Genomic DNA, 25,152 nt, shown 5'->3' on the forward strand with positions numbered 1-25,152 from the left:
AACGACCTGTCCTGATTTGTCATAGACACTTGCTAAAAAAACTTTAATGAGCAAGCCTTCCTTCATGAACTGGCCTCTGTAAAATGGTATAGAATCAGCTTGATCCCCTCTGTCGAAGATGCTTGGACCTTTTAAAAAATATATTTTCAGTGGTATTGTTAACAAACACCCCCATAAAGAAAATGAGAATTTAAAACAGGTTCAGCCCCTGGTTCAACTGTGATCTAACAAAGTTACTTCACCTCGAGTTGCATTTGGAGAAACGCTCGACACACGCATAACTCAGGCTGACTGGCTCTCGTTCAGGCAAATGAGAAATAAGTGCTTTAAGGAGTTACTTTAAGGAGCAGTTCTCTCTCTCTGGGTCTAACCCCAAGAAGTTCTGGAAAACAGTTGAAGACATGGAGAACAAACCATCCTCCTCACAGCTGCCCGTGCTGTCCCTTAAAGTTGATGATGTGGTTGTTGCTGACAAGAAGCACATGGCTGAGCTCTTTAATCACCACTTCATTAAGTCAGGATTCCTATTTGACTCAGCAATGCCTCCTTGCCCGTCCAACATTTCCTCATCTCCCACCCCTTCTAATGCGACTTTCCCCGATGCTTTTTTCCTCTGCCCCGCTAAAATGTTTCTCTCTGCAGGCAGTCACTGAGCCCGAGGTGCTAAAGGAGCTCCTGAAACTTGACCCCAAAAAAACATCTGGGTCAAATGGTTTAGACTCCTTCTTTAAGGTTGCTGCCCCTATCATCTCCAACCTTTTTAACCGGCCTCTACTTTCTATGGAGGTTCCCATTGCTTAGAAGGCAGACACGGTTCGTCCTTTATTTAAAGGGGGAGATCAAGCTGATCCTAACTGTTATAGGCCTATTTCTATTTTGCCCTGTTTATCAAAAGTGTTGGAAAAACTTGGCAATAATAAACTGACTTGCTTTCTTGATGTCTATAGTATTCTCTCTGGTATGCAATCTGGTTTCCGCTCAGGTTATGGATGTGTCACTGCAACCTTAAAGGTCCTCAATGATGTCACCATTGCCCTTGATTCTAAGCAATGTTGTCCTGTTATTTTTATTGATTTGGCCACAGCTTTTGATACGGTAGACCATTCCATTCTTGTGGGCCGGCTAAGGAGTATTGGTGTCTCTGAGGGGTCTTTGGCCTGGTTTGCTAACTACCTCTCTCAAAGAATGTCTCAGCCACTGCCTGTCACCAAGGTAGTACCCCAAGGCTCAATCCTAGGCTTCTTCTCAATTTACATCAACAACATAGCTCAGGCAGTAGGAAGCTCTCTCATCCATTTATATTCAGATGATAGTCTTATACTCACCTAGCCCCTCCCCGGATTTTGTGTTAAAAGCTCTACCACAAAGCTTTCTTAGTGTCCATCAAGCTTTCCATACCCTTAACCATGTTTTGAACACCTCCAAAACAAAGGTCATGTGGTTTGGCAAGAAGAATGCCCTTCTCTCCACAGGTGTGAATACTACCTCTGAGGGTTTAAGAAGTCCAGCATCCCGTATTCACCTCTTCACTGTTGACATTGAGGCTGGTGTTTTGCGGGTACTATTTAATGAAGCTGCCAGTTGAGGACTTGTGAGGCGTCTGTTTCTCAAACTAGACACTCTTATGTGATTGTCCTCTTGCTCAGTTGTGTACTGGGGCCTCCACTCTTCTTTCTACTCTGGTTAGAGCCAGTTTGCGCTGTTCTGTGAAGGGAGTAGTACACAGCGTTGTACGAGATCTTCAGTTTCTTGGCAATTTCTCGCACGGAATAGACTTAATTTCTCAGAACAAGAATAGACTGATGAGTTTCAGAAGAAAGTTATTTGTTTCTGGCCATTTTGAGCCTGTAATTGAACTCACAAATGCTGATGCTCCAGATACTCAACTAGTCTGAAGAAGGCCAGTTTTATTGCTTCTTTAATTAGAACAACAGTTTTCAGCTGTGCTAACATAATTGCAAAAGGGTTTTCTCATGATCAAGTAGCCTTTTAAAATTATAAACTTGGATTAGCTAACACAACGTGCCATTGGAACACAGGAGTGATGGTTGCTGATAATGGGCCTCTGTATGCCTATGTAGATTTGCCTACCTGGTTAAATAAAGGTGAAATAAATATTCCCTAAAAAAATCTGCCATTTCCAGCTACAATAGTCATTTACAACATTAACAATGTCTACACTGTATTTCTGATCAATTTGATGTTATTTTAAAGTACATTTCTACTTGACCCCAAACCTTTGAACGGTAGTGTATAAGAATATTTTTTTAATCCCAACCCCCGTCCCCGCAGGAGGCCTTTTGCCTTTTGGTAGGCCGTCATTGTAAATAAGAATTTGTTCTTAACTGACTTGCCTAGTTAAATAAAGGTTAAATAAAAATGTTATAAAAAGTTCTGTGAATACTTTCTGAAGGCACTGTAGGTCCATTTAACGTAGTTTATAGTGTATCTGTTTTTAGTCGTCATCAAAACTATGAAAACTATGAAACACATGGAATCATGTAGTAACCAAAAAAGTGTTAAACAAATCAAAACATTTGATATTCCTCAAAGTAGCAACCCTTTGCCTTGATGACAGCTTTGCACACTCTTGGCATTCTCTCAACCAGCTTCATGGGGTAGTCACCTGGAATGCAATTTCCAATTAACAGGTCTTCTTAATGCGTTTGAGCCAATCAGTTGTGTTGTGACAAGTTAGGGGTGGTATACAGAAGATAGCCCTATTTGGTAAAAGACAAAGTCCATATTATGGCAAGAACAGCTCAAATACGCAAAGAGAAACGGCAGTCCATCATACTTTAAGACAGGAACATTTCAAGAACTTTGAAAGTTTCTTCAAGTGCAGTTGCGAAAACCATCAAGCCCTATGGAAAGGAAGACCCAGAGTTACCTCTGCTGCAGAGGATAAGTTCATTGCAGTTACCAGCCTAAGAAATTGCAGCCCAAATAAATGCTTCACAGAGTCCAAGTAACAGACATATCTCAACATCAACTGTTGCGTGAATCAGGCCTTCATGGTTGAATTGCTGCAAAGAAACCACTACTAAAGGACAGCAATAAGAATAAGAGACTTGCTTAGGCCAAGAAACAACAAGCAATGGACATTAGACTGGTGGAAATCTGTCCTTTGGTTTGATGAGTCCAAATTTGAGAGTTTCGCTGTGTCTTTGTGAGACGCAGAGTACGTGAATGGATGATCTCTGTCATGTTGTCTTGTCTCTGTCCTTTCCCTTCACCCTGTCTCCCTCTGCTGGTCGTGTTAGGTTACCTTTTCTCCCCCGCTTTCCCCCAGCTGTCCCTTGTCTCCTCTAACTACCCATTCACCCCGTTCCCCACCTGTTCCCTTTTTTCCCTCTGATTAGGTCCCTATATCTCTCTCTGTTTCTGCTCCTGTCCTTGTCGGATTCTTGTTTGTTTGTGTCATTCATGCCTGAACCAGACTGTCGTCATGTTTGCTGTAACCTTGTCCTGTCCTGTCGGAATCTGCCGGTCCATCTGAGCCTACCTATGTTTGGTAATTAAAGAAGCTCTGTTTAAGTTGATTCGCTTTTGGGTCCTCATTCACGCACCGTAACAGAAGAATCCGACCGAGAATGGACCCAGCGACTTCGGATCCTCTCCACTCAGCCGTCGAGATCCAGGGAGCGATGCTAGGCAGACACAAGCAGGAATTGTCTGCTGCTCGACATGCCGTTGAGACCCTGGCCACCCAAGTCTCCAACCTCACAGAACAGGTTCACCATCTCCGCCTCGATCCACCGGCCACTTCCAGGGCTTTCGAATCTCCGGAGCCCAGAATCAATAACCCGCCGTGTTACTCTGGGGAGCCCACTGAATGCCGCTCGTTCCTCACCCAGTGTGATATTGTGTTTTCTCTCCAGCCCAACACTTACTCCAGGAGCACTGCTCGTGTCGCCTACGTCATATCTCTCCTTATTGGACGGGCTCGTGAGTGGGGCACGGCAATCTGGGAGGCAAGGGCTGAGTGTACTAACCAGTATCAAGACTTTAAGGAGGAGATGATACGGGTTTTTGATCGATCTGTTTTTGGGGAGGAGGCTTCCAGGGCCCTGTCTTCCCTATGTCAAGGCAATCGATCCATAACAGACTACTCTATTGAGTTTCGCACTCTTGCTGTCTCCAGTGGCTGGAATGAGCCGGCCTTGCTCGCTCGTCTTCTGGAGGGTTTCCGCGCAGAGGTAAAGGATGAGATTCTCTCCCGGGAGGTTCCTTCCAGCGTGGATTCCTTGATTGAACTCGCTATTCGCATTGAGCGACGGGTTGATCTTCGTCACCGAGCTCGTGGAAAGGAGCTCGCGCTCTCCGTCGCCTCCCTCTCCGCATCACTACCATCTTCCTCTGCCGGCTCGGGTGCTGAGCCCATGCAGCTGGGAGGTATCCGCATCTCGACTGAGGAGAGGGAACGGAGAATCACCAACCGCCTCTGTCTCTATTGCGGTTCCGCTGGTCATTTTGTCACTTCATGTCCAGTAAAAGGCCAGAGCTCGTCAGTAAGCGGAGGGCTACTGGTGAGCGCTACTACTCCTGTCTCTCCTTCAAGATCCTGCACTACCTTGTCGGTCCATCTACGCTGGACCGGTTCGTCAGCTTCCTGCAGTGCCTTAATAGACTCTGGGGCGGAGGGCTGTTTTATGGACGAGACCTGGGCTCGGGAACATGACATTCCTCTCAGACAGTTAAAGGAGCCCACGGCCTTGTTCGCCCTGGATGGTAGTCCTCTCCCCAGGATTCAGCGTGAGACGCTACCTTTAACCCTCACTGTTTCTGGTAATCATAGTGAAACCATTTCTTTTTTAATTTTTCGTTCACCTTTTACACCTGTTGTTTTGGGCCATCCCTGGCTAGTTTGTCATAATCCTTCCATTAATTGGTCTAGTAATTCTATCCTCTCCTGGAACGTCTCTTGTCATGTGAAATGTTTAATGTCTGCTATCCCTCCTGTTTCCTCTGTCTCTTCTTCACAGGAGGAGCCTGGTGATTTGACAGGGGTGCCGGAGGAATATCACGATCTGCGCACGGTGTTCAGTCGGTCCAGGGCCACCTCTCTTCCTCCACACCGGTCGTATGATTGTAGTATTGATCTCCTTCCGGGAACCACCCCCCCCCGGGGTAGACTATACTCTCTGTCGGCTCCCGAACGTAAGGCTCTCGAAGATTATTTGTCTGTAGCTCTTGACGCCGGTACCATAGTCCCCTCCTCCTCTCCCGCCGGAGCGGGGTTTTTTTTTGTCAAGAAGAAGGACGGGTCTCTGCGCCCCTGCATAGATTATCGAGGGCTGAATGACATAACAGTGAAGAATCGTTATCCGCTTCCTCTTATGTCTTCAGCCTTCGAGATCCTGCAGGGAGCCAGGTTTTTCACTAAGTTGGACCTTCGTAACGCTTACCATCTCGTGCGCATCAGGGAGGGGGACGAGTGGAAGACGGCGTTTAACACTCCGTTAGGGCACTTTGAATACCGGGTTCTTCCTTTCGGCCTCGCTAACGCTCCAGCTGTCTTTCAGGCATTAGTCAATGATGTCCTGAGAGACATGCTGAACATCTTTGTTTTCGTTTACCTTGACGATATCCTGATTTTTTCACCGTCACTCCAGATTCATGTTCAGCACGTTCGACGTGTCCTCCAGCGCCTTTTAGAGAATTGTCTTTTTGTGAAGGCTGAGAAGTGCACTTTTCATGCCTCCTCCGTCACATTTCTCGGTTCTGTTATTTCCGCTGAAGGCATTAAGATGGATCCCGCTAAGGTCCAAGCTGTCATTGATTGGCCCGTCCCTAAGTCACGCGTCGAGCTGCAGCGCTTTCTCGGCTTCGCGAACTTCTATCGTCGTTTCATCCGTAATTTCGGTCAGGTGGCAGCTCCTCTCACAGCCCTTACTTCTGTCAAGACGTGCTTTAAGTGGTCCGTTTCCGCCCAGGGAGCTTTTGATCTCCTCAAGAATCGTTTTACATCCGCTCCTATCCTTGTTACACCTGACGTCTCTAGACAGTTCGTTGTCGAGGTTGACGCGTCAGAGGTGGGAGTGGGAGCCATCCTTTCTCAGCGCTCCCTCTCTGACGACAAGGTCCACCCATGCGCGTATTTTTCTCATCGCCTGTCGCCGTCGGAACGTAACTATGATGTGGGTAACCGCGAACTGCTCGCCATCCGGTTAGCCCTAGGCGAATGGCGACAGTGGTTGGAGGGGGCGACCGTTCCTTTTGTCGTTTGGACTGACCATAGGAACCTTGAGTACATCCGTTCTGCCAAACGACTTAATGCGCGTCAGGCGCGTTGGGCGCTGTTTTTCGCTCGTTTCGAGTTCGTGATTTCTTATCGTCCGGGCTCTAAGAACACCAAGCCTGATGCTTTGTCTCGTCTCTTCAGTTCTTCAGTAGCCTCCACTGACCCCGAGGGGATTCTCCCTGAGGGGCGTGTTGTCGGGTTGACTGTCTGGGGAATTGAGAGGCAGGTAAAGCAAGCACTCACTCAAACTCCGTCGCCGCGCGCTTGTCCTAGGAACCTTCTTTTCGTTCCCGTTCCTACTCGTCTGGCCGTTCTTCAGTGGGCTCACTCTGCCAAGTTAGCCGGCCACCCTGGCGTTCGGGGTACGCTTGCTTCCATTCGCCAGCGTTTCTGGTGGCCCACCCGGGAGCATGACACGCGTCGTTTCGTGGCTGCTTGTTCGGTCTGCGCGCAGACTAAGTCCGGTAACTCTCCTCCTGCCGGCCGTCTCAGGCCGCTTCCTATTCCCTCTCGACCGTGGTCTCACATCGCCTTAGATTTTGTCACCGGACTGCCTTCGTCAGCGGGGAAGACTGTTATTCTTACGGTTGTCGATAGGTTCTCTAAGGCGGCTCATTTCATTCCCCTTGCTAAGCTTCCTTCTGCTAAAGAGACGGCACAAATCATCATCGAGAATGTTTTCAGAATTCATGGCCTTCCGTCAGACGTCGTTTCGGACAGAGGTCCGCAATTCACGTCTCAATTTTGGAGGGAGTTTTGCCGTTTGATTGGGGCTTCCGTCAGTCTCTCTTCCGGCTTTCACCCCCAGTCTAACGGTCAAGCAGAACGGGCCAATCAGACTATTGGTCGCATCTTACGCAGTCTTTCTTTTCGCAACCCTGCGTCTTGGTCAGAACAGCTCCCCTGGGCAGAATACGCCCACAACTCGCTTCCTTCGTCTGCGACCGGGCTATCTCCTTTTCAGAGTAGCCTCGGGTACCAGCCTCCGTTGTTCTCATCTCAGTTCGCCGAGTCCAGCGTCCCCTCCGCTCAGGCTTTTGTCCAACGTTGCGAGCGCACCTGGAAGAGGGTCAGGTCTGCACTTTGCCGTTATAGGGCGCAGACTGTGAGAGCTGCTAATAAGCGTAGAACTAAGAGCCCTAGGTATTGTCGCGGTCAGAGAGTTTGGCTCTCCACTCAGAACCTTCCCCTTAAGACGGCTTCTCGCAAGTTGACCCCGCGGTTCATTGGTCCATTCCGTATCTCTCAGGTCATTAATCCTGTCGCAGTGCGACTTCTTCTTCCGCGATATCTTCGTCGCGTCCACCCGGTCTTCCATGTCTCCTGTGTTAAGCCCGTTCTTCGCGCCCCCGCTCGTCTTCCCCCCCCCCCCCCCATCCTTGTCGAGGGCGCACCTATCTACAGGGTCCGTAAGATCTTGGACATGCGTCCTCGGGGCCGTGGTCATCAGTACCTAGTTGACTGGGAGGGGTACGGTCCTGAGGAGAGGAGTTGGGTTCCCTCTCGGGACGTGCTGGACCGTGCGCTGATTGATGATTTCCTCCGTTGCCGCCAGGTTTCCTCCTCGAGTGCGCCAGGAGGCGCTCGGTGAGTGGGGGGGTACTGTCATGTTGTCTTGTCTCTGTCCTTTCCCTTCACCCTGTCTCCCTCTGCTGGTCGTGTTAGGTTACCTTTTCTCCCCCGCTTTCCCCCAGCTGTCCCTTGTCTCCTCTAACTACCCATTCACCCCGTTCCCCACCTGTTCCCTTTTTTCCCTCTGATTAGGTCCCTATATCTCTCTCTGTTTCTGCTCCTGTCCTTGTCGGATTCTTGTTTGTTTGTGTCATTCATGCCTGAACCAGACTGTCGTCATGTTTGCTGTAACCTTGTCCTGTCCTGTCGGAATCTGCCGGTCCATCTGAGCCTACCTATGTTTGGTAATTAAAGAAGCTCTGTTTAAGTTGATTCGCTTTTGGGTCCTCATTCACGCACCGTAACAATCTCTGCATGTGTGGTTCCCACCGTGAAGCATGGAGGAGGAGGTGTGATGGTTTGGGGGTACTTTGCTGGTGACACTGTCAGTGATTTATTTAGATTTCAAGGCACACTTAACCAGCATGGGTACCACAGCATTCTGCAGCGATACGCCATCCCATCTGGTTTGCGCTTAGTGGGACTATCATTTGCTGTCATTAAGGCAAAGGGTGGCTACTTTGAAGAATATCAATAATATTTTGATTTGTTTAACACTTTTTGTTTGGTTACTATGTGATTCCATATGTGTTATTTCATAGTTTTGATGTCTTAACTATTATTCTACAATGGTGAAAATACTAAAAATAAAAACCCTGAATGAGTAGGTGTGTACAAACTTATGACTGCTACTGTATATATATTGGGATTTTTTAGTTTGGGTTTAGGCGACCTGAAAAAAACACTTAGGCAGCCCACCCAAGGATTTACATGCCCCCCCCCCCCCCCACACACACACACACACACACACACACACACACACACATCCATAGCTGCATACAGCATGCAATACATGTCCCATTTCCTTGGCTGAATTTGAAATAGTTTTGCTTTTAAAGGCATGAATAGAATGTGTTACTTTGTCATCAATGATCACCATACATGGGAACCAGCCAAGATACAGCATAGGTTTATCTGGTTTGTACTTGTTACTTTTACTGAATACTAGCAATGCTGTGTGTTATTCTTACTTTGAGCAGTCTTGGTGATTTATGACAACATAAATACTCAAATTCATTTGCATGTTAGATTCATTGTTATTTTTAAATGTGTTGCAGTTAGGCAAGAAGTAAATCTCTTTTCTCAGAGACAAACTGCAGCCTAAGACTAATGGTTTTGTTCATTCAAACCAGAACAGTTGTGTCAGACTCGATTTTCCATGTGTGTTCCTGGGCTATTTGTTTTTGGCACTCATTGAAATGTACCATATTTCACGTCTGCCCCATACATCCCTCCCTTCCCTCTCTTTCTGCTTTTAACGGGATTTAGCATATCAATGGCAGATTAGTCAGTTTATCAAAAGCTTACCACGTCAAAGCTCTTTTCCACTCTGCTTTCCAGTCTGCAGCGCGGACCTCACACACAGATTCTGCATACTGGTGTCTTTGGTGTGTGTGTGTGGTCGCGCTGCGTCTCTGTGCGGAGTGGGGCTGAATGGCTGTATGCTATTAGCGCCACAGTGTGTGTTGATTACAAAGGCCATGCTTAGTCACTATGGGACCTAACCCGAGCTGTGTGTCATTTCTTTAACCAGCCTGGATGCCACTCGGTTACATTAGTCATCTTTATTGCCTAACAACAACAAAGCAACGATAGAGCTTACCAATGCAAGTGCCTCCCCGTGCAACCAATCACCAGGCTATTCCCCATTTTGGATCTACACTATTCAGTAACTTGCACAGCTTATTCTCTTCCCTCCTGTGTCCTCATACCCCCATGGTCTTTCCTAACATGGGCTTCCTCATACCAAGAATGGAGATGTACAGCCCTTTCCCCAGTACTGAACTATACCCCTCTGTAGCCCTGAGCTGCATGCGGCTGCTCCCGTGCTGGAATGGGAACCACGTGCAGTGGAAAGTGTTTTTTCCTCTCATTTAGTTTGGTGACATTTATGATTATGTTCAGTACAGTCATTGCCAACAGGAGGTGACTCCAGCTGACCAGGTCTCGGAGCAGTGCAGGAGGGGAAGTGGAGGGGGCTGGCCCCGGGCACCGGGTCTGGAGAGCAGGCATGTCAGACGTATGGAGGAAAACCTCACCCTGACATCTCACTTTGGACACAGGAAGAGCCATGCCATCAATCACTTTAAAGTATGACAGAGTTTAGGTTGGGACTTTTGTTTTTCGAAACATAAAGCTGTGTAAAGGTATACTTTCTGGATGTTGTTTAGTCATATCTACATTATTATAAACCCCTGCAATCTTCCTCAATAAAATCCCAAGTCTGAAGTGGGATCTTGTGGAAAGCAGGGCAGCTATCATAAGATCCCTATCCACTGAGATCTCCTCGCTCTCACAGTCTCCTATCAGCACCCTGTCGTCACAGCCATTGCCAACACACACAGAGCCTTTGCGGTCGCTTCTCCTCCTCTGGAATCTTATCTCTTTTCTCCCATAACTCCCTGCTCTCCACTGGACCCCAGCTTATCTCAGCTACATTAAAGCCAGGAGCAGTAGCCCTAACCCTGGGGTCATTGTTATGGTGTGTTTGAGCGCCCTCACTGTCCCTTACCTTTGCCTCCTCGGCCCTCCTTCCCACTAGTCTACAGTCCTAGTTCTGGCCATGGATGGATTAGCCTACTAGAGGTCGACCGATTAATCGGAATGGCCGATTAATTAGGGCTGATTTCAAGTTTTCATATAACTCGGTAATCGTCATTTTTGGACACCGATCATGGCCGATTACATTGCACTGGCTGACTACCTGTTATGCGAGTGCACCAAGGAGCCAAGGTAAGGTAATCTGATTGTGTAGACCACTAAAGTCTACACAGACCAAACGCATAGCGACACTTCAGTCTATGGACCTTCATCAGACTGAATCAGGCCTACAGGAGGAGATGCAGACTGGACTGCTGTGTATAAAGGCTTTAGACTAGAAGCTACGGCTAGCCTCTCAGATTAGAGCCAGGGCCCTGGCCAGCTGGGAGCACTGGGGATGATGATGCAGTTATGTGAGGCAACAGCTAACAGACAGATCCTTTCATGTTCCATACACATTGGGTTAAAGGAGGCCTTTTAAACACAGGAGTTTATCAGTGTTTACGTGATTTCATGGCCTTCAGCCGGGCTCTGCTCTGCTGCTCTAGGGACTTAACTGGAAGTGGACGGGGAGAGAGGATGACTAAACACATTGAATGAGCTGTTTAAGGGTGCGTGTTTAACAATTTTATTTAAGGGTTAATCCAGTAGAGCAATTATGATTTATAGTCATTTAAAAGCAGTTTGCATAGTTTGTCAGTGTAGTCGCTACCCCTGTCCTCTTTCCTGGTGTCCTCTTTCCATGCAGCCGTGGCTCCACCACCCTGGAGATTAGCATTTTAGGAGCTCCAGGTGTTCCCCACTGCCGTACCGTGTGCCTTCCCTGGTGTCCATGGGCCTCGTTGTGTTACGCCTCACATTGTTCCGTGGGCATTGTGTGTGACCCTGATAGGGAAGCAGCTGTGTTAGGTGGCCCTGCCAGAGCAGCCATCTTGGCAGCGAGACACAGCCCTGCACGGGCCCTCCACCAGGGGCCCGCTTTGATGAACTCCACACAGGATGGCCTCCTACATCCATCTAGGACCTTCTCTGGCGGTCTTCCTCCCTGACAGCCCCTATCAACCCCTTCCATCTGACGATGAAGGCTGGCTGGCTGGCAGAGCAGTTGGGGAAACACACTTCATCATTACATGAAGGGAGAGATGAGAGGAATGAAGAAAGGCATTGCTGCCCTTCACAGAAACTGGGCATCGTTTTCCTGCCAGGCTGAGGGCACGACCTCCCCTTTGAGGTAAGAAAGTGAGTGGGAGATCCATGGTTACAGTGTCATACAGCGTAGGCAAGTTTAGCAAGAGACTAGAGGTTGACTGATTAATCAGAATGGCCGATTAATTAGGGCCGATTTCAAGTTTTCATAACAATCGGAAATCTGTATTTTTGGGTGCAGATTTTGCCGATTTAAAAAAAAATCTTTATACCTTTATTTAACTTTTTAACTGGGCAAGTCAGTTAAGAACACATTCTAATTTTCAATGACGGCCTAGGAACGGTGAGTTAACTGCCTTGTTCAGGGGCAGAATGACAGATTGTCTCCTTGTCGGCTCAGGGTATCTTATCTTGCATCCTTACAGTTAACTAGTCCAATGCTATAACCACCTGCCTCTCGTTGCACTCCACAAGAGTAGCCTGCCTGTTACGCGAATGCAGTAGAAGCCAAGGTAAGTTGCTAGCTAGCATTAAACTTATCTTATAAAAAACAATCAATCAATCATAATCACTAGTTATAACTACACATGGTTGATGATATTACTAGTTTATCTAGCGTGTCCTGCATTGCATATAAACGATACAACGCTGGGGGATGATTTAACAAAAGCGCATTTGCGAAAAAAACACAATCGTTGGACGACTGTACCTAACCATAAACACCAATGCCTTTCTTAAAATCACTACATAGAAGTATATATTTTTAAACCTGCATATTTAGCAGCCAATATTAACCAGGTGAAATTGTGTCACTTCTCTTGCGTTCATTGCACGCAGAGTCAGGGTATATGCAACAGTTTGGGCAGCTTTCGAGTGTAGCTGTTGTCGATGTGTTCCTGGTTTGAGCCCAGATAGGGGCGAGGAGAGGGACGGAAGCTATACTGTTACACTGGCAATACTGTAGTGCCTATAAGAACATCCAATAGTCAAAGGTATACGAAATACAAATAGTATAGAGAGAAATAGTCCTATAAATACTATATTAACTACAACCTAAAACCTCTTACCTTGGAATATTGAAGTCTCATGTTAAAAGGAAGCACCAACTTTCATATGTTCTCATGTTCTGAGCAAGGAACTCAAACATTAGCTTTTTTACATGTCACATATTGCACTTTTACTTCTCCACCACTTTGTTTTTACATTATTTAAACCAAATTGAACATGTTTCATTATTTATTTAAAGGCTAAATAGATTTTTATTGATGTATTATTAAGTTAAAATAAGTGTTAATTAAGTATTGTTGTAATTGTCGTTATTACAAATAAATAAATAAAAATCAGCCGATTAATCGGTATTGGCTTTTTTGGTCCTCCAATAATCGGTATCGGTGTGGAAAAATCATAATCGGTCGACCTCTACAAGAGCCAGGCTACTTTTTCAGGGTACAGAACTGCATGTCCAGTGGAAATGTTGGATTTAAATGTCCTACTTTGATACATGAAATCACAATGGATTTTGCATTTGTGTGTATGAACAGAAGATGTACTGTAGGCAGATGTGTGTGAGCCTGTGTAGGTGTGCGCAAGCCAGTGATTTATTGAGTGTGTGTGTGCATGTATGTGTGCATAACCTGTGTGTGTTTAACGTCTGTCTTGACATGAGCAGTGGAAGGTGTGTGGAAGCTGTGGGTCTGGGAGCAGGAAGTGGCTCAGTATTGACTTCGCTCACTTCCTGCCCGTGTTGCAGGAGGCTGCTGCTCCTCTGTCACTCCTCTCGGGATGTTTTCCGCTCCTCCTCCTCTCTCCCTCCTCTGTTTCTCTCACTATAAGTATGCTGGCCTGGGTCATTACCTCATCCGAGAGTGCAAAGCATGACCCTCCCCAGCCCGGCACTGACTGACTGCCTGGCTGCCTGGAGGTTACATCACAGCTACTGGATAATACCGTTGAAGTGAGCGCACCTCAGACTGCCTGCTGAGAACCAAGGCTACTCACTCACTCAGTGTCAACGAGTAGGACAGTTCTGTCTTTTCTAGGGCAATTCCACAGCAACAGAATGACTCGGAAACTCAGATTTTTCACATTAAAAGTATACCAAACAAATACCATTGATTGCAAAGTTAAACAAGCCACACACCTCTATGCACAAGGACTACTTTTGACAATTTCCACTGACAATTGTACAAAAACACATTTACTCAAAGAACAGTGCAGATGTAAAGTTTAGTAAAAGAATGACGGTAAAATCTCCCTTTTTGTGTGACCATATCTGCTCCGAATAAAGATTCATAGATGTCTGCAGAAACAATGGGCTGTAAAGCTATGACATGGCACCTTGAGATTGGAAAATATTTTTTTGGTTGTTGAACTACAGTAAGTGAGGTGGATTAACACCCGGGAACAGAATGATGGTAACAGAATGACATCATGGGTCGCTGATCTGTACAACAGTCTTGGCCAAAAGTTTTGAGAATGACACAAATATTAAATTTAAAGTCTGCTGCTTCAGTGTCTTTAGATATTTTTGGCAGATGTTACTATGGAATACTGAAGTATAATTACAAGCATTTCATAAGTGTCAAAGGCTTTTATTGACAATTACATGAAGTTGATGCAAAGAGTCAATATTTGCAGTGTTGACCCTTCTTTTTCAAGACCACTGCAATCCACCCTGGCATGCTGTCAATTAACTTCTGGGCCACATCCTGACTTTTTTCTGACTGATGGCAGCCCATTCTTGCATAATCAATGCTTGGAGTTTTGTGTTTTTTTGTTTGTCCACCTGCCTCTTGAGGATTGACCACAAATTCTCAATGGGATTAAGGTCTGGGGAGTTTCCTGGCCAGGGACCCAATATATCAATGTTTTGTTCCCCGAGCCACTTAGTTATCACTTTTGCCTAATGGCAAGGTGCTCCATCATAGATGGAGATGCACTCACACCTGATGCACTCACAACTGCCTGCTGCCATTCCCGAGAAAGCTCTGTACTGGTGGTGCCCTGATCCCGCAGCTGAATCAACTTTAGTGGAAATGCAGTGGAAATGTTTTTTTGGGATTCAGTTCATTTGCATGGAAAATAGGGACTTTGCAATTAATTGCAATTGCAATTCATCTGATCACTCTTCATAACATTCTGAAGTATATGCAAATTACCATCATACAAACTTGAGGCAGCAGACTTGCCACGACTGTATACAGAAATGCATAATTAAAGTCATTCTCTTCATAGTAATGTATCCTGAATAGGTACACAAAGGTAGAAATGCCTTAATATCCTCCTTTGCATGTTTAGGTATTATTCTACACAATGGCTATTATTCTAATGAGCTCCGCCCCCTAACAAGACCAAATTTGGTTGGTCCGAACTGGACCAAATCTGTACCCATCATAGACATCTATGTTTCACAAGTTTGGACCTCAGTACAGCACAGTAGAGCACAGCAGAGTAGATTAGAGTTCAGTACTGTAAAGTATAGTACAGTACTGTGCTGAATTGTACTGACATACTCTACTTTTATTTTCTTAACTGTACTGTACTGTGCTGTCCAAACTTGTGAAAGAGACATCTATGATTGGTTTAGATATAGACTCTTAGATTTTAAACTTGTGAAACAGACAATTAGTGATAGTCAGTAACTATTCCACACCACCAACTAGAAAAGTTATTACAGTGTTATTACAATGGCTATGTCAGTATGATTTTGATAACTTTTTCATTATCAATAGCATACCGCTAATGGGCACATTTTGAGCTCAATAGAGCAAAATGAATAGCATTCTGCCTACATTAATTGCTGTATGGAAAACGATGGCATGCTGTATCGAATGGCCATTTGAGTGGTATCTCCTTCTGCTGTTTTCAGCGCAGTCCACTGTTGCAGTGTTTCAGGGGAACAAAGGTGTTTGAATGTGAGCTCTTTTCCGGAGCCAGTGGATTTTCTTCCATCCTCCACGTTGACTGCTGACGTGAGCCACAGGAAGTAGTTAACGGGAGCAGGAGTGTGTGTGTGACTCGTTGTGGCTAGGGTGAATTAAACAGCTGTGTTTCAGGCGCACTCTCTCTCTCTCTCTCTCTCGCTCTCTCTCTGCGGTGATATTGAGCCTGATGTTCATTCCACACACATCCACTGTGACTTCGCCCCCGTTCTGTTCCTACACCACTGGCCTGCTGGTTCTGGCTATGATGACTGAATGAAGGCAGCCATTACTCCATGAATCAGAGAAGCTCTATACAATATAAACAACTCCTCATCAGATGGGGGCCCACCACAAATTTGTAGCGCTTGTCTAGGAAATATGACAAACCGCACTGAACATAATCATAAATGTCACCAAACCAAATGAGTGGAAAAAAGAAGAGCAAACAACTGTTGAACGAATATGGTGACAGGGCCTTGATCAGCTGATGCCAATATCAAAAAGTGTATATGAGTTATTGTGTGTATACTGTTGGTTGAGTTGTAAATTAGGAGTGTTCCCACCCAATGTCTTCTGCACATAGTGGATACTCACAACTGTTCTTCTTCTTCCTCCCCAGTTCCCAGAGTGCGGCTTCTTTGGCATGTATGACAAAATCCTGCTCTTCCGCCATGACTTGAACTCTGAGAACATCCTCCAGAGGCTGACGTCAGCAGAGGATATCCATGAGGGAGATCTGATAGAGGTGGTGCTCTCTGGTGAGTAGTACTGATCTGAGTTCAGCTCTAATGGTTTTATTAACTTTTTCACTTGTTCTGTAGGCTATCTGTACTAATTCAGTAAGGCTTCTCTAAATCAAATCTGTGTGCCGTACAGTACTGTTTCACTCCTGTCTAAAGCGCACCTCCTGAGACACAGGTGGCTAGTTTCCCCTCTCTTTTCCTGTCACACATTATTTCAGTTTCCTGCTGACTATTAAGTGTAACAAACACTGTCTTGAAAAAGCATTCTGTTCCATCCGTCTCTATTGGGAAGCACCTGGACTGGACATCCCTCTCTCCCTGGTGTAGAACTAGAAGTCTGCATGGATCCAGACATAATATAACTCTGGTCCCGGATCGATCTGATCTGCTGGTGTATATCAGTGAGCCCCAGGCGAGTCTATTCATGAGACCACTGGTTTCCTCTGTCTCCTTCCCTCTGGGTTCAGACGGTTGACAGTTGTCAGCCTCAGTGCCGCACCTGGATGACTGTGTGAGGTCAGAGTAATTCCACATCCGCAAGCTCTACACCGACACTGCTACTTTGTCTTAGCCTTGTAGTTGGCCTACATCTGCTGAGGAGATTGACGTGTGTCAAACTGGTGCAATACAATCTCAAAAATGTGTTGCTGTTCTAGTCTGGCAGACTGAAAACAGGAATTTTCTAATTATACTATTTATCGTTCCCTTAGTTGCTTCTCATTTAAATTAATACTTTAAACACACCATTCATTCCGGTGAATTCTTTGAGACCTGTTGTTCAGTTATGTGACTGAGAGAGACAAACAGCTCAGTGGTTTGGTCTAAAACCTCCCTCACTGTTAGAGGCCAGAGCTGATTTCTCTTGGCGCTGGACTCAAAGGGCCTGGCTTGTTTTCTCTGCAGTAAGTGATTGTAGTGGACCAACTGAGTATAAACATGCTGGGCTGTGCTGGGCGGCTCTGAAAAGAGTGGACAGGTCATCCCTAACCAGGGGGTTGGACATGGAGAGAGGGCTGTTTGCTCCAAGAATCCCACTCACTGTTTGTTTCCCACTCAGTTTCCCTCCTATTTTTACAGGATATGACATACAAAATGGATGTATACGCATGTGAAAATTATATTTATTTTATAGATATTTTAGTCTGTGAAGAATGCTACAAACAATAACCTTTTGAATTATGTCTGATGGACACTTGTGAAGCCTGATTAGTCAAAAATGAAAACAAACAGACATCACATTGATTTCAGGCCTGCTGCTTGTGAAAAACTCTTTATTGGCTCAATCTTCTGTGGGGATTGATGCAAAATATCTCAAACTCCATTTCATAAAATTGAGGCCGTTAATTTTCCTTGATGTGTTTGAAAAGCCCATGAATACCTTCTTTCATGTGTTTGTGCCAGGGAGCTATGAACAGTGTGATGGCATGTGATTTTTTAAAAGTTCTTTCTCCGCTTTGAAGTTTAACCCAAAATCTGGTTCTCCAAAGACATTTTTTGTTTCAGATGTCTCATACCTTAGCTCAGGGGATCTCAAAGTGTGGTGTGCAGGGGGTCCGTGGCCAGATAAATAAATATATACAGTATATCAAAATGTTTAACCCTATTAGCTAAAGTAACGTTCTAGTCAACATAGATAATAGAACTAAAGTGTTAGTTAACCTGCTACAGTCATGTAGTAACGTTATAGTGTATAGTCAGTAAGCCGTTACACCGGCGGTCCCCAGGGGCAATAAATGAATAAAACCAAAAGCTAACCTTGACTTGGAAGAGTTCCAGTGTTGTGTTGGATAGTCATAGCCAGCCAGCTAGCATAGCATCCCTCTGTTTGAGCCCGGTGTTTGAATAACTAAACAAGTCAGCTGCATTTGCTAGCTAAGTAAGTGAAACTGAAAGTGAAAAAAATGACACTCTTTCTCCTGCTTCTCCTTTATTTTTGAAGAAATTAATTTGTTCAAAACTGTTAAACTATTGTCTTTCTCTCTCTTTCAGTCAACTACTCAACACATTTTATGCACTGCAGTGCTAGCTAGCTGTAGCTTATGTTTTCGGGACTAGATACATTCTCTGATCCTTTGATTGGGTGGACAACAGTTTATGCTGCAAGAGCTCTGATAGGTTGGAGGAAGTTTTTATTTATTTAACTTTTATTGAACTAGACAAGTCAGTTAAGAACATATTCTTATTTACAATGAAGGCCTACCCGGGCCAAACCCAGACAACGCTGGGCCAATTGTGCGCCGCCTTATGGGACTCCCAATCACGGCCGGTTGTGAAATAGCCTGGCATCGAACCAGGGTCTGTAGTGACTCCTCTAGCACTGAGATGCAGTGCCTTAGACCGCTGTGCCACTCGGGAGACGTCCTCCGGAAGTTATCATAATTACTGTGTAAGTCTTTGGAAGGGGGTGAGAACCAAGAGCCTCCTTGGTTTTGTATTGAAGTCAATGTACAAAGAGTAGGACGGAAGCTAGCTGTCCTCCAGCTACACCATGGTGCAACCCTACAGAGTGCTCTTGAGGCTACTATAGACCTTTATTTCAAAACAGTGTTTTAATCAATTATTTGGTGACTTGAATATATTTAGTATAGTTTTATCTAGAAAGGATAACTTTTTTAATGTTGTAAAAAAAAATATTTTTATGAAATTAACTGAGATGCATGGTCCTCCTTTTCCTCCTCTGAGGAGCCTCCACTGATAAAGTTAATGAAATATATATTATTCATATGGAGTTGGTGTGTGTCCATATGTATCTCGTCATGGCAACAGCTACAGAGAATGTCCCTGGTGCAGCTTGCATGGGATGCTGGGATTTCATCTTGATCTTATTAGAGAACTGAACCTGAAAAAAACACCCATGAACTCACTGAAACACAAAACCCCACACAAATAGTTAGTGACATCACACAGGGTTTTTCACCTAAATTCTGGTATAAAATATTCCCTTGTTGGTCAGTGGTAACACCACAACAGCATAAATGATTGCAAAAGAATTGTGAGAAAGAGACTTCTCTGTATAGATTATATTGATTTGGACCTGCTCTGCTACTTCTCACTGCCAGTTCTGGCCCTTAGGGGATGCAATTGCACAGGTTTGGTAGCAAATATCTATCTCTTATTCACATCTTGGATGAGTCACTCCTGTGAACTAACTGTCCCTTCCAAGAATGACCTCATAAAGTCCCTCTAACACAAACCACAACAGCTATGAACTCAACCATACTATGAACTCATCTCAATAACCCATTATCATTATGTGATCCTGTTCTGTTGAATGTCTGTCTGTCTGGTCTTTAGTGTGCTCTGTAATGCCAGATCACTCTGAAACAGATAACGGTGAGACAACCTCATTTCTGCTGTACTGACCCCTACTGTAAGGAGGCTGTTGTAGCACTGTGTTGTTAATGGGATGTTATAGCACTGGCCCTAGTGAGAAAAACCATGACCTCGGAACAGAACAAATTTTCCCTCTGGCGTCTCCCGCTATTCCTGAGTGCCTCCCATATGAGCTTCCCAGGTCAGACTGTCAGATACGGATGCGTTGACTCCACCGTGTGAACAGTTGGTTCCCTGGATCTGAGTTCTAGCTAGTTCTATGCGCACAGACATACCAGATCATCTGACTATTAACGGATGACAAAACAGCATCACATTCCTTTGCATTACAGTGTACACTAAACATATAAACTTAATTCCTTTTCTTCTTTTTGTCATTTTCATTCTTTGGTTCCTGTGTTTGAAGTTTATGTGCTTTCCTTTAGTTTTGTTTGCCATGTGTTTGTTTTAAGTTGTCTCTGGATTGCAGCTTTAGCCACAGTAGGGGACTTCCAGATCCGGCCTCATGCTCTATATGTCCACTCCTACAAAGCGCCCACCTTCTGTGACTACTGTGGGGAGATGCTATGGGGCCTCGTCCGCCAGGGGCTCAAATGTGAAGGTAAGCACACACACACACACACACACACACACACACACACACACACACACACACGCACACACACACACACACACACACAGGAGACTGCTGAGGGGAGGATGGCTTATAATAATGGCTGGAATGGAGTGAATGGAATGGTACCAGACACATGGAAACCATGTGTTTGATGTCTTTGATACCATTCCATTGATTCCGTTCCATCCATTACTATGAGCTCATCCTCCCTAATTAAGGTGCAACCAGCCGCCTGTGGCACACACTCACACAAGCTGTCTTTCACATGAAAGCCGGGGGGAAATGTGAACCTAAGCCCAAGGTGTCAAATTTTTACCTGACTCATACACTCACGCACACACAAATCAAACAGGCCCTTCTCTTGGTCCAGTCTGAGGGGTACATTAAGGCTGGTAGGGCCGTGCAGCAGGAAGCCTCAGTGGAGTGTGTGACTTCCCCCCATTACTAAAGCAGGCCTTTGAAGAGCCGGCCTCTTTGAATGGAGCCCAGTGTACTAATGCCAAGTGTTGGACTCAGCCTTCAAAGGCTCCTTAGTGCTGCTCTACCCTCTCAGATGGATCCAGCCTGTCCATCAGTATAGCACAACCTTTCCCAGGGCCAGTCAGGACAGGAATGCAACAGACACTCAGATTGGAGGAAAGAATTGGACTGTTATAGCTAGTCAAATTACATTGAAATGTGGAATGTAGAATTGCATTTAGTTTGTAATCAGTGAATCAGATCCTCATATTTTATTTTATTCCCTGCTATTTTCATGCCACTAAAAATCCTTTCAAGCTTTCTCCGAGGAAGAATGTGATCCATTAACTGCATGTAAGAGCCCTCTTGTGGACATTTAAGAGAATGGTGGGAAGAATCAAATTGATGCTGCCCTACTGTACTAACGTACTGATTTTCCTTCTTGAGACAGATTATTCCAAATCAAATTTGATTTGTCACATACACATGGTTAGCAGATGTTAATGCGAGTGTAGCAAAATGCTTGTGCTTCTAGTTCCGACAATGCAGTAACCAACGAGTAATCTAACCCAACAAGTGTAAAGGGATGAAGAATATGTACATGAAGATATATGAATGAGTGATGGTACAGAACGGCATAGGCAAGATGCAGTAGATGGTATCGAGTACAGTATATACATATGAGATGAGTAATGTAGGGTATGTAAACATTATATTAAGTGGCATTGTTTAAAGTGGTTAGTGCTACATTTTTTTACATGTATGGCAGCAGCCACTCAATGTTAGTGGTGGCTGTTTAACAGTCTGATGGCCTTGAGATAGAAGCTGTTTTTCAGTCTCTCGGTCCCTGCTTTGATGCACCTGTACTGACCTCGCCTTCTGGATGATAGCGGGGTGAACAGGCAGTGGCTCGGGTGGTTGTTGTCCTTGATGATCTTTATGGCCTTCCTGTGACATTGGGTGGTGTAGGTGTCCTGGAGGGCAGGTAGTTTTCCCCTGGTGATGTGTTGTGCAGACCTCACTACCCTCTGGAGAGCCTTACGGTTGTGGGCGGAGCAGTTGCCGTACCAGGCGGTGATACAGCCCAACAGGAGGCTCTCGATTGTGCATTTGTAAAAGTTTGTGAGTGCTTTTGGTGAGAAGCAGAATTTCTTCAGCCTCCTGAGGTTGAAGAGGCGCTGCTGTGCCTTCTTCACGATGCTGTCTGTGTGGGTGGACCAATTCAGTTTGTCTGTGATGTGTACGCCGAGGAACTTAAAACGTTCTACCCTCTCTACTACTGTCCCGTTGATGTGGATAGGAGGGTGCTCCCTCTGCTGTTTCCTGAAGTCCACGATCATCTCCTTTGTTTTGTTGACGTTGAGTGTGAGGTTATTTTCCTGACACCACACTCCGAGGGCCCTCACCTCCTCCCTGTAGGCCGTCTCATCGTTGTTGGTAATCAAGCCTACCACTGTAGTGTCGTCTGCAAACTTGATGATTGAGTTGGAGGCGTGCATGGCCACACAGTCGTGGGTGAACAGGGAGTACAGGAGGGCTCAGAACGCACCCTTGTGTGGCCCCAGTGTTGAGGATCAGCGGGGTGGAGATGTTGTTACCTACCCTCACCACCTGGGGGCGGCCCGTCAGGAAGTCCAGTACCCAGTTGCACAGGGCGGGGTCGAGATCCAGGGTCATGAGCTTGATGACGAGTTTGGAGGGTACTGTGGTGTTAAATGCTGAGCTGTAGTCGATGAACAGCATTCTCACATAGGTATTCCTCTTGTCCAGATGGGTTAGGGCAGTGTGGAGTGTGGTTGCGATTGCGTTGTCTGTGGACCTATTTGGGCGGTAAGCAAATTGGAGTGGGTCTAGGGTGTCAGGTAGGGTGGAGGTGATATGGTCCTTGACTAGTCTCTCAAAGCACTTCATGATGACGGAAGTGAGTGCCACGGGGCGGTGGTCGTTTAGCTCAGTTACCTTAGCTTTCTTGGGAACAGGAACAATGGTGGCCCTCTTGAAGCATGTGGGAACAGCAGGACGTGTCTTAAGGTGTCTCAATATGTCTTCACAAATATCTCAAGACATGTATATGGCTATGAAGTGTTGCATGGCTGAGTTTATCATGCCCCAATGCCGACATCCAAAGAAACAGTCTGTTTGTGTTTGTTGCGTGTAGCATGTACTGTACAGGATGTGTGTTATTCTTCATGTGTAATTAGTGACCCCTGTGTCCTGTGTACTTCCAGGTTGTGGGCTGAACTACCACAAGCGCTGTGTCTTCAAGATCCCCAACAACTGCAGTGGGGTGAGAAAGAGACGTCTGTCCAACGTGTCCCCGCCGGGCCCCTCGCTCTCAGTCCCCCGGCCCCTCCCTGGTCCCACAGAACATGCTGTGGTCGTCCTGGAGGAGGTAAGACCTACGCTTCCATTGGTGGAGAGAGATGTCCTGTGGTAAAGATACATTCTGTACAATGTAAAGAGCTTTGGGACCCAGTCAAAGGGTCTATGTAAATGCATTTCCTTATAAAGTTACACCCTTGCACAGTTTATTGCTTACAAAGTGAAAATGGTGTACCTCAACGTCCCTTATGAATGTACTGTAGCGTTTTAATCTACAGTACAGTTACTAACCAGTTCTAGTTACTTTCTTATATGTTCAATGTGATTGTAATCTAACTGTTATTCTGATTGAGACACATTTGTCAGTTGGCAAAACATCAACTACTAGGTGTAATTGTCTAAGTTCGTCTGCCAAATCTCTTGAAATATCTTATTGTGAAACACGACAGCAAATTGAATTTAATAAACTAGGATTATGAAACTTGTTTGTATGAGGCTAGCTGGATGGAATATTCTCAATGGTGACCAGTGCTTATGAAAGGTCAATGCAAATTCAGTTAGACTAATGAAATGAAACACTTTCTAGCCAAATTCTAGCCCATGTTTGTGTATTTTGTACTGTGTTGCTGTCTCGCTCATTGAATGGACACGCCATCCCTCCCCTCCTTCCCTCTTTTGCTATGTCCTTCCTTCCTCACTCCCCCTTAACCTTGGTTCACATACTTGTTCCATCTGTCCCTCCTTCCCTCTCTCCTTTCTTCCTTCCTTCCACCTCCTCCTCTCCTTCCCTCTGTCCCCTGCAGCAGCGCTCCCACCAGGAGGCAGGGAAGAGGATCCTGTCGTGGAGTGGCCGGCCCATCTGGATGGAGAAGATGGTGCTGGGGCGAGTCAAGGTGCCTCACACCTTCGCCATCCACACCTACACCCGGCCAACCATTTGTCAGTACTGCAAACGGCTGCTCAAGGGCCTGTTCCGCCAGGGCATGCAGTGCAAAGGTAATATCCTACCTTCCTTTGTCTCTGTTTCTCTGTATACCCCTCGGTCATTATCTGCCTTGACCGCTTGACCTTACTGTCGCTAGAGCTCCAGATTGTGCTATTAAATCAAATCTTTCTTTTCAGATTGTAAATTCAACTGCCATAAGCGGTGTGCAGCAAAGGTACCAAGAGACTGCTTGGGCGAGGTTTCCTTCAATGGAGGTAGTTTCTGTTTACCTGTTTTATTTCACATTGATATCACGCCCATGTCATGAGTCATACAGTAGCTGAGTAGCACATCTGTCGTTGTGTGTGTCCACAGAGCCTGCCAGCCCAGGACCTGACTCTGACAGTACCATGGAGGTGGATAGTAGTGATGTGGAGAGCACCAGAGGACTACTGGATGACTCTGAGGAACCTTCAACCCCAGAACACAAGATGTTCTACATAGACTCTCCTTTCCTGGACCGCGAGAAGGACGAGGAGCCCATCAAGACCATCAGGTATTTACGTTAACTTATAGAGTAATAGTTGTGTACACAAAGACAGTTGAAGTTGGAAGTTTACATACACTTAGGTTGGAGTCATTAAAACACTTTTTTCAACCACTCCCCAAATTTCTTATTAACTATCTATAGTTTTGGCAAGTTGGTTAGGACATCTACTTTGTGCATGACACAAGTAATTTTTCCAACAATTGTTTACAGACAGATTATTTAACTTATAATTCACTGTATCACAATTCCGGTGGGTCAGAAGTTTACATACACTAAGTTGACTGTGTCTTTAAACAGCTTGGAAAATTCCAGAAAATGATGTCATGGCTTTAGAAGCTTCTGATACGCTAATTGACAGGCGGCAGATAGCCTAGCGGTTAGAGCGTTGGACTAGTAACCGAATCCCCGAGCTGACAAGGTAAAAATCTGTCGTTCAACCCCTGAACAAGGCAGTTAACCCACTGTTCCTAGGCTGTCATTGAAAATAAGAATTTGTTCTTAACTGACTTGCCTAGTTAAATAAAGGTAAAATAAAAAAATATAAGAAACTCGAGTCAATTGCAGGTTTACCAGTGGATGTATTTCAAGGCCTACCTTCAAACTCAGTGCCTCTTTTATT

The 25,152-nt window shown here is 45.5% G+C and overlaps 1 protein-coding gene across 1 annotated transcript in view; it reads left to right on the forward strand.

Annotated features, from left to right (window-relative positions):
• Window positions 1-25,152, forward strand: part of LOC110505412 (serine/threonine-protein kinase D3) — a 73,962-nt gene that overhangs the window by 30,919 nt on the left and 17,891 nt on the right. The window contains exons 3-8 of the mRNA XM_036962416.2: window positions 16,205-16,343; window positions 20,131-20,262; window positions 22,965-23,128; window positions 23,862-24,054; window positions 24,181-24,258; window positions 24,359-24,539. Coding sequence (XP_036818311.2) covers window positions 16,205-16,343; window positions 20,131-20,262; window positions 22,965-23,128; window positions 23,862-24,054; window positions 24,181-24,258; window positions 24,359-24,539 — 887 coding nt within the window. The remainder of the gene's footprint in view (window positions 1-16,204; window positions 16,344-20,130; window positions 20,263-22,964; window positions 23,129-23,861; window positions 24,055-24,180; window positions 24,259-24,358; window positions 24,540-25,152) is intronic.

The sequence above is a fragment of the Oncorhynchus mykiss genome, chromosome 25 (assembly GCF_057628025.1).
Source record: "Oncorhynchus mykiss isolate SJ-2025 chromosome 25, ASM5762802v1, whole genome shotgun sequence".
Taxonomy (NCBI): Eukaryota; Metazoa; Chordata; class Actinopteri; order Salmoniformes; family Salmonidae; genus Oncorhynchus; species Oncorhynchus mykiss.